This window comes from Falco rusticolus, chromosome 15, assembly GCF_015220075.1.
Source record: "Falco rusticolus isolate bFalRus1 chromosome 15, bFalRus1.pri, whole genome shotgun sequence".
NCBI classification, from domain to species: domain Eukaryota; kingdom Metazoa; phylum Chordata; class Aves; order Falconiformes; family Falconidae; genus Falco; species Falco rusticolus.
Window position 1 is genome coordinate 21,682,431 of NC_051201.1, and position 9,561 is coordinate 21,691,991.

Consider the following 9,561-nt stretch of genomic DNA (forward strand, 5'->3'; position numbering starts at 1 on the left):
AGGGTGCTGAGCAGGGGGGGCAGCATGGGGCCAGCAGGGTGTTGGCAGGGGCATGATGGAGCAGGCAGAGTGCAGCAGGATGTGGCCCATTGTAGAGGAGTGAAGCTGGGTTAATTAGCATTGGTAACATACAGCTGTGGGCTGGCTTCAGGGGCGGTGGGTTGGCTGATGTAGGTAAGGTGCAACTGTGGCTGGTTCTGTTAGGAGGTTGGGCAGCCAAGGAAGAGAGAGCGGCCGAGGAAGAAGCAAGAACACATGCCCTGGATGACGTGACGTGAGGAGAAGGCAGCAGAAGGACTGTATGAAGAGTGTGTTGGTACGAGATGGTAACAGACCTTATTGTAGCTTGATAGTTTGGAGAGTGCTGTGACAGCCCGTGGAGCTGGGGAGCTGGGAATGGGTCTGCTGGATCTCTACTGTGCTTGGGAGGCGCAGCACCCATGTACCAGGGCGAGGAACTGGCCTGGTGTGCTCAGCACAGGCACACCGAGCCCCTCCGGGCCAGCTGGCACCCCCTATGACATCTCCCCCTCTCCTGGCAGGTGGGCAGAGAAGGGGGACCCTGGCTCCCCAGCCCCAGCTCTTTGCCCAGCTGGGACAGTGCAAAGCCTCATGCTGCTGTGCCTCTGGGCTGCCCCAGCACCAGATAGGAGGTGGCACGGCTTGACCCCTCTGTGCTGGGTCCCGTGCCGTGCCACTGGCTTGGCCCCACAGCTGAGCAAGCCCGGGCAATGCTGGCATCGGTCCCAGGTGAGAGCAAAGCTTGGGGCAGCCCCATCAAGGGGCAAGGAGGCATCAGAAGGCAGAGGGGGTGGGGGGAGAGCATAGGGCCAGGCACACGCAGCAGCATGCCCCCTATTTCCCTCAGCCTGTGGGATCCAGGCCAGCCCATCTCCCTGGAGATCAGCGCAGGAGTTTGTGGCTGCGGCCCAGTTCCTGCGGGTGGTGGCCCTGCGGGACATGCAGCACAACCTCTTGGCCTTCGGCTCTATCCTGAACGAGCACCGGATCCTCAGCGCTGCATCCAGCCTGCAGAGCAGGTCTGTGTACTGCAAGGGGCCCCGCGTCACCTCGGGCAAGGCTGGGGAATCAGCAGGGAATGACACCATCTCCCAGTGCTCAGGAGGGTCTGGTCATCGCCCAGCAGCTGGGTGAGCATCTTTCAGTCGGAGCAGGGGCAGGCAGAGTTTGCCCCATGCTTTTTCTTGCACCCAGACCCCTCTGTCCACCCCCTGCAGGCAGCAGATGCTGGCCTTTGTTGGGCTGAGCACCATGAAGAGGCAATGGGAGGCCCAGCCCCAGCATTCGATCAGCTCTGTCATCCCCCATGAGGACTCTGACAAGGGGACACTGTACAACAACATCGCTCTGTTCAGGACAGCCGCCCCGCTGGAGTTCAGCAGCATCGTTCAGCCCATCTGCTTCCCTCACGGGAGCTTCTCCACCCTGGACCTTGTGATCTGCTGGATCTTGGGCTGGATCCATCCCACCGCAGGTAACCCCTGGCTGCTGCGGCAAAGAGCTCCCTCCAGCAGGGTGGAGAGCCGCCTTCCTGCTCCCTCCTGCTAACAACCCCAATGGGAGGAAGGGGAACAGGGCTCATCCTGGGAGGAAGAAGTACCCACTGGTCATCCATCACGGCTTTTTGGAGGTCAGGAGCTGCCTAGAGCCACAGGCTCACGGTGGTCCCTTGGCCAGGCAGGGGAAAGTGCTGCAGCGACTTCCTGAGGATGCTCTCCGTAGTGGATGTGGATCCCTGCTCACTGAAAAGGATCGCTGCAACTGCATGCTGCAGCCACAGGGATGCTGACAAAGCGGCAGGCTGTTCGGTAAGGGATACAGAGCATCAACCCAGACCAGGCAGACAGCCAAACTGCCTCCTCCCCGTTCTGCTCCAACTCCAGGCTGGGAGAGCAGCCAAAACACTTGTTGGGCTTCTCCTGCACAGGCCTTACAAGAAAAGATGCCTTCCACGCAGCCTGCAAATCGCAGGCATGCAAGACTGTCTGAAGGTGTGACACCCCCCTCTGGCACGAGGTGTGGGGTGACTGTCTCCCTGCAGGTGCTGCTCTGGTCCCTGAAACTCTCCTGCCACTGGGGCCTCCAAGGGCCTTTGATGTGGCCAGGGTCAAAGACATTTGGGAGACAAAACCAACAGAGGTTCCTTGTGGTACATACCAAAGGACCAGGCATGGAGCTAGGCTGATGGGGGCACAGGCAGCTGCAGGGAGAGATACCAGTCACCTTATCAGGGGCACACTGGGACATCGTCAGCCCAAAGACAGCCAGCCCCTGGAATCAGTGGCGCTTTGCTGCCAGTGATCATAAAGGACCAAGCTGCTGTGATCTGACCTCCTCTCACTCTGCTGAAGTCCACAGCTACCGACAGTGACAGCAATAGGGATACTGCTGAGACACAACCCTCCCCTTTTTGTCTCTCAAAAGGGTGATGCTGGCAACCCCATCATGTGCCAGATTGGAGGGGCTGAGAAATGGGTCCTGAAAGGCATTCTCAGTGAGGGTGGCATGAGATGCTATGGATCATTCCTGTATACCCCAGTGTCCTACTACAGCAACTGGATCTTGGCCACCGCTGCGAGGACAGGACCTCCTGCATTCCCTGTGCTAGTCAGGGTGCGAACTGATCTGCAGGCTCCACCTAAAGACTGGGAAGAGGCTTCCAGACCAGCAGTGGGGATGTTTCAGGAAGCTGGTTTCAATCCCAAGAAGGGAAAATGAGACCTGAGCTCATCTGAGGCTGGGCCACCTGAGATGATTTATAACTCCTGCAGTGGGAAAACACTTCCCGCTGCCAAGGGACACTTCCACTTGCCCCAGGTGCTTGGGAAAGGGGTAGCTTCTCCCTTCTTGCTCTTTTGTTTCTTTAGGTAAATAAATATCTTTTTGTGATCAGAAAGCCTACTTGGTTCGTGTATGCCATGTCACACTGCTCTGCTCTCTTCTATTGTCAGTGCATGCTTGGAGATGTTGAACTCCCATATCTCCCAGGGAAACCCCCTCTGGTTCCTCCTGTATTAAGTGATTACCAGGGCTTGCCCAAAGAGAAAGGACAGTTCCTGTAAACACGTTGGATTTGATCACCAGAGAATAACTGCTTGTGGTGATGGAGGGGCGGGGGGGGGCCCTGAGCAGAGCTGGCTGACCTGCGGATGGAACAAGCAGCAGAGCCTTGTGGAAGCCAGCACATGCTGGGACAGAACAAAGAGATGGCCTCACAACAGAGCTATGGGTTTCTTTATCGTTTCTTGCAGAAGGGGCTTCATCTCCGTGCAGTTTGCAGGGTGCTACATTCACCCACTTGACAGAAAACTTCCCCACAGGGTTGGCTCCTTCTGCAGCTTGCAGCATCAGACAAACCTAGTGCTGGTTACCAGACATCTTCATCTGGTTCCATGCTCTGCAGTAGTTTTGCAAGGACATCTGCAAGAGGAGAAACGAGAAGGCCTTAATATGTTCAGAGAGCACTGGCTGACCACACTATGTTATCCCATCCAAAGCAGCCACCTCACTCCCACGCTGCTGTGCACAGGGGCAGGTATACAAACACGTACCGCTACCTCCAGCTTTGACTGTGCTCCCCTGTATTATCTTTCCATCCCTCCTAGGCTGCAGGAGAAGATCAAAGATATTCTTGCAACTTTGCCATGCACTCATGTTTGGATCTTGGCCAGCCTTTCCTTATCAGGGAGGAGCCAAGATACAAGCGAGTAAAAAATGTCTGAGATCAACAAAAAGGACTACCACCACTGGGGAGCCATCCGGGGCACGGGAAAAGGCTGCCACAGGTTATATATGCAGAGGCAGAAATGTGTTGGGCTGCCATGTGTCCCCTTCTCCTTACACACGCAACAGGTTTCAGTACAGCAACAGCCTGGCTGTGCTTCCCGTCCAATTACAAGCACTGCCCTTGCTTTGGCTTCCCCTCTGAGCTCAGTCATTAAAACTCAGCCTCTGTCCTCAGGGTAGGGAGTGATCACCGCGCTGTCAACAGGAAGAGCCTCTGGCTCTGCCAGGCGCAGGCGACACTGCAGCAGCTCTTGCAGGGCTCCCTGGTGGGTCAGAAACAAGCGCTCCGGTCCCCGGGGCGGCTGCAGGTGGGCAGGCGGAGATGCAGCTCCTGGCTGGCACATGTCCAGGCTTCTGCACACCCAGGCTGGCCTTGCTCACCTCAGCGCCCGCCACCTTGCTCTCCCAAGCCTTGAGGCTTTTTACCGAGGTCAGTAACAGCTGTCTTGTTCTGCATGTAACTCAGCACAGGAGGGACACTGTCTGAGAGCAGCTTCTGCAGCTGCTGTTTCAAACGCTCAGCTTCAGCTCATTTCTGCTGGAGAAATAGGGACAGAGTGCAAGGACATCCCTGGGAAATGCCCCTCTGCCAGCTGGCAGCCAGTCCTCCAGGGAGGCAGGTAAATTAAACCACACAGCGCTGCAGGGAAGCAGTGGAATACAACCACCAGTGCCTCCATCCCTGCCAGGCAGCACTGCTAGGGAGCCCCTTGAACCCACTTCCTAAAGCTGTGGTGTCCCCGCCAGGCTCTGTGTCCCCAGGCTGGCATTGACAACAGTGCCACTTCTCCCTGCGGAGGACACCGCTGATCAAAAGTTCAAGGAAACAGAATTTCCAGAAGACAGTGGGCGGTCACTGTGAAGCCAGGGCCAAAATTCACAACACGCCTGTTCTCTAAACCTTCCCTTACTCACTGGCACAGGTAGGAGCCCAGGGACTTGCTCAGACCCAGAAAGCCACCCAGTTACCCATCTCATTGCCAGACCTCGAACAGGCATTGGTACCCAACACAGCACAAGAAGTACCTCAAAACAGTACTCCCAAGTGAAATCTCAGGGCCTCCCAATTCACCCTGTTACCTCCTCCACCACAGCAGCTTCTCTTTCAATTTTCTCCAGCACCTGCTTCGTCTGGGAGATGCCTTTCGTCAGAGACATGGATATTTCTATGGCATGCTCCAACTTCCCCTGAACACGAGAGCAGGACAGCATCAACAGGTGCAGCAGCAGCTCCCAGCCACCTGCAAAGCCGCCCCTCTACTCCCCCAGCTTGGTCCCAGCTGGCGGTGCAGGAGCTCTGCTTCCAAGGGAGCTCTGTGGCATCACCTGTCCCCTGCAGAAGGCAGCATCATGCCCTGCTCACGCAGCTGCTGCTTCGTCATGTCTTCTGTGTCAGACTGCAGCACAACCCACCGCACAGCAGCCAGTGGGTTTAGGACTGACCTGGACACAACGGCTGATCCGAGAGAAGCAAATGCACCCAGCTGAGAAGTGTTTTTCACTGATAAAAGCAGAGAGAGTGACAGCTGCAGCTCATGACATCTTTTCAAATGTCACAGGTTACGTAAAAAATGCCTTTTTCCTGTGCAAGTCACCACCAAAGCTCATTTCTACTGGACTTTTCCCCTGGGGTGTAAAATAACCATGCTGTGAAGCGTGAAGCCCATCATCAGGCTGCAGCCAAACATGAATGAGGGCATCACTGCTTTTGGTGTGTCAGGCAAACCTCCCAACTGAACTGCTGTCAGGGGGAAAGCAGAGAGGCGTTCAGCACCCTCCAGCTGAGAAAGGGAAGAATGCAAGACCTGTTAATCAGCTCACATGTGATCCTTGGGAACAGAAGAAAGGCAAAACAGAGGTGCTGGGAGGCTTACTCACTCCATAGAGGTTAAGGGCTTGGACATTCTTCCCTGAGGTCAGTTTTAGCTGAAGCAGCTCCTGGTTCTTCTCATCGATCTTCTCCTGGCACAGGGCATTGCTAAGCTGCAGCTACTCCAAACGGACATCATGGAGCGCCTCTCCCATCTGCCTCTTCTGCAAACCCCAAGGAAGCAGAGCTGTACGTTGCTGACCAAAGCTGCACCCCAAGTAAGAGAGCTTTGCTCTGTGGGGAAAGCAAACCTAAAGAACAGGATCTTCAGCCTGGCTGCAAACCTAGGGCTCAAGGAGAAATGCAAGACAGTGTGCCACTGAGCCTGTGCTCTGCGTCCCAGCTTAGAGGGCCCAAGCAGAGCAGACAGGTCCCCTCTGGCAAGGCTCCTGCCATACCAGCGGCAGCCAGGCCCCAGGGAACTGGTCTGATCCACCACACATCTTTCCCAGGGCACAGAGAGATCTGCCAGCTTCCACCCTGTGAGACTCCTGGTCTCATCCCACACACATGGTCATGTGCCAGGTTTGAACCTGGGCAGGCAACAGTGCCCTCTGACAAAGGCAGCAAGTCCAGAAGCAAAGGAGGAAGGGGATGCAGGGGAGAGCCCTGCATCTCTACAGGGAGCAGGCCCTGCATCTGCACTGGGCTGTACTCCTTTCGTTCCTCAAGGGGCCATCTAGTCCCTGCTTTTCCTCAACTGCTGCATGCACCTGCCCGAGCTGCGGCTGCAGCTTCTTCTTGTAACTTCTGAGCAAATGATTTGTGAAGCACAGCTTCTCACTCAGCAGATCCGAAGGAAAGACAGCAGAGCCTTGGAGAAGACAGAGCACCCAGACCTCACTCCTCATGGTGTGGTTCCCCATCATCGCATCCACGCTGCAGCCTTCACTGCTGGTTTAGAAAGAAGCCCAGTGAGAAATGCTGCTCAGCATCACCCTGCCCCAAATGTGGGGACATGGCAGTGCACTTTCCCAGGCTCCGCTAAGGGCCCTGCATCATCTGTGCTCACTGCAGTGCTGCAGCTCAGCAGCCTGATGAGCACCTGTGCCAGTCACCGAGTAGCAAGTGCGACAAGGGCTGTCCAAGAAGACTTGCTAAGACAGTCTGAAAACATGACGTAGGCCACACAGGAGTATGGGAACGAGAATTTTCCCTAACCAACATACTTGTCAGATGACAGACCAGCCTCAGAATTTTCCATGATGCACTGACCTTCTGTCGGTTCTTCTCCTCCATGTATCTCAGCAGCTTCTCAGAAGCTGGGATACTCTCTTTCTTGCTGGAGATGCTGCTGCTGCTGTCTGTCTCAAAGTCACTGATGGCTTGCTTAACATCAGTCCACCAAACATCCGCTTCTCCAATGACTGCCTGTAGAAATAAAGTCACGTAACAGTCAAGAGGTTCTAACTTCCCTCCTTCAAACTGCTTTGGGAACAGAGAACACTGGAAAGGACCAGGCATGATCTCTGCTGGCTTTACTAGCATTTCTCCTGTGGGAGTGCTGAGTTCCACCCTGTGCAGCTCAGGGCACATGGTGCAGGCTCACACAGCACTGCTAGTTCACTGACTCAAAAAGAACAAGAAAGAAATCTCTCACGTGCCTGAGCTTCAACATCTGCTGCTCCGTCCTGACCAACAAACGTTGCCAGTCTGACTAAACCAACACAAGTTACTACCCTTTGTTTACTGCATTACATCCTGTGGCCACAGGAGAGGGACCAGCTACCTGCTTCATCTCTCCTGGCCACTGCAGGCACCATCAGTGGCCTGAACCAAATGCAGAGGTCGCTTCTTCCCCAAAAGCTCCCAAGCATCCCTGCCATCGCAGGTCCTGGCAGTCTTCCCTGAGCACAGGGCAGGCAGAGATGGTGATACAGCCACAAGGAGCCTGCAGCAGGAATGCACTCTTGGAGACTTGGAGCACGCTCTGAAATCCCAGAGGCAGTGGAAAGGCAGACCCCAGAGAGGGCTGCACGGAGCCCAGCCAAACCAGGAAGCTTCTGGGAGCTGCTAGAATGCAAAATATGTCTAGCACAGAGGGCACACCTTCAAGAAGCTAACAGAAGGAGATTCTTTTGAGCGTTGACTTCTTCATCTCACACTGCAGATGTGAGCTCCTCTACCTAAAAGTCCTCCCCTCAACTGTATGTCTGTTCCTGTCAGAGTAAGAGCCGTCTTTAGAGACTGGGCACCTCTGATCTCTGTTAGCGTACTTGCCTTTAAGGAAGGGGTGACGTGAGAGCACAGTTCTGGCTCCTACTGTCAACTCAGGACCACTCACATCAACGCTCTGCTGTCAGCAGCCCTCACCAAGCAGGTCTGTCTCACTGCCTAAGGGATGGTACGTTGAAAGAGGCATGAAAAGTAACAGGACTGCTTGACACCTTGGTAATCGTAAGGGTCCTGCAGAGCCATACCTCGAGGTCCTGAATCTCATTCTTCGTTTCAGGCAGCTCCTGCTCAGCCAGCTCACATTTCTGCTCCACTGTCAGGCCTATACCATAGCCCACTGCACCGTGCAACTTGGATTTGTGCTTGCCAGGTGTCTGCAACAACCAAGGAACAACACAGATGCTGTTAGAAAGCCAGCGCTGACCAACTGTTACTGCATTTTCCTGCATTCAAAAAGAAAACAACCTCAACTCACGTTAGAGGGATTCCAGTTGACAGCAAGGACAAGGAGGCCTCTACAGAGGAGAGGTGACTCAGGGCCACACCTGGGCTGACCCCACCTGTCCTCCAACCCACCCACTGGGCCCTCCTACGCCAGCCTGCAGGTCAGTTCAGCAGGCAGCTCCAGAGCTAGAGGTTAAAGCCAACATGACAGCTTCACGTGGGCAGGCAAAACACCTCTTCGTAGCAAAGTTGCCAGTTGCTGTGTAGGGCAGATGGAGTCTTCTAGCACTGCCTGGGTCAGTGAGGAGCCGAGCTTGCTGCAGCACAGGCGGGCTGCAGCGTGCTCTCAGCTGACCCGACATTGCTCCAGAGCAATGCCCTGCGCTGGGGGGACACAGGGGGGCAGGCACTGCTCTGCAGGGGGCCAGCGCCCGCCTGGCCAAGGGCAAAGTTGCTAAGGGCTGCCTGGGGCCGCCCGGGCAGCAGCTGCTTCAGGCTCGGGCAGGCGCTGGCACCCAGCGCCGGGGCTCCGGCGAAAAGGACGCGAGCGGCGCGCACCTGCGGGGGGGGGAGGCGAGCATCCCCCGGCGGGGCGAGGCGCTGAGCCCCCGTTCCCCCGCACGGCCTCCCCGCTGCACTTCTGCCTCAAACGACGCTGCGCGGGGGTTAACGGGTTCCAGCCCGGCCTGGCACTCGCCGCGCGGGGACACGGGGGACACGGCGCTGCCGCGCTGTAGCACCGGGCACCGCCAGCGCCCGCGGGGGGCAGGGGGCGGCCCGCGGCCTCGCTCCCGCCGGAGGGGCCCGTCCTCTCGCAGGGGGGCGGCCGGGGGAGCGTCTTCGCCCCGTTTCCAGCCAGGGGCCGTGCCTGAGGCCGGGGGCTGCGGCGGGGGTCGCGGCAGGCTCAGGCGGCAGTTGCGGCGGGCGGTTGCGGAGCTCCATGGCGCGGCAGCGTCCCTCAGGCATTTCCACCGCCGCCTGGAGCTGGGCGACGTCGCGGCTGTGGGACGGGCGTCGGGCTGAGCCCTCGGCCGAGCAAGGCACCGCGCCGGGCCGCGCCTGAGCCCGAGCCGGCGGCCGCAGCGCTCCGCGGGCAGCCCGGGCGGGCGGCACCACCGCGGCCGGGCCCGCTCCCCCCGGGCCCGAAGCAGCCGACAGAGCCGGGGGCACGGGGCCCCCCCGGGGTCTGGGCCGGCAGAGCGGGGCAGCCCGGCACCGGACCCCGACCGCGGCGAGGCGGCAGCAGGGGACCCCGCAGGGCCCAT

General features: G+C 57.5%; 2 protein-coding genes across 2 annotated transcripts; one reads left to right on the forward strand and one right to left on the reverse strand.

Moving 5' to 3' along the window:
- Positions 1 to 228: 228 nt before the first annotated feature.
- PRSS54 (serine protease 54) lies at positions 229 to 2,574 on the forward strand. Its single transcript, XM_037408892.1, has 2 exons — positions 229 to 1,151; positions 1,239 to 2,574. The coding sequence occupies exons 1-2, from the start codon at positions 961 to 963 to the stop codon at positions 1,567 to 1,569; spliced, it is 522 nt and encodes a 173-aa protein (XP_037264789.1). The 5' UTR covers positions 229 to 960; the 3' UTR covers positions 1,570 to 2,574.
- Positions 2,575 to 3,378: 804 nt separating this feature from the next.
- Positions 3,379 to 9,561, reverse strand: CCDC113 (coiled-coil domain containing 113). The gene is given in 10 exon segments (XM_037409447.1): positions 3,379 to 3,441; positions 4,189 to 4,233; positions 4,235 to 4,335; positions 4,528 to 4,598; positions 4,880 to 4,995; positions 5,686 to 5,841; positions 6,391 to 6,571; positions 6,807 to 7,048; positions 8,065 to 8,295; positions 8,812 to 9,561. Coding segments are annotated over 10 exon segments (1,956 nt in total).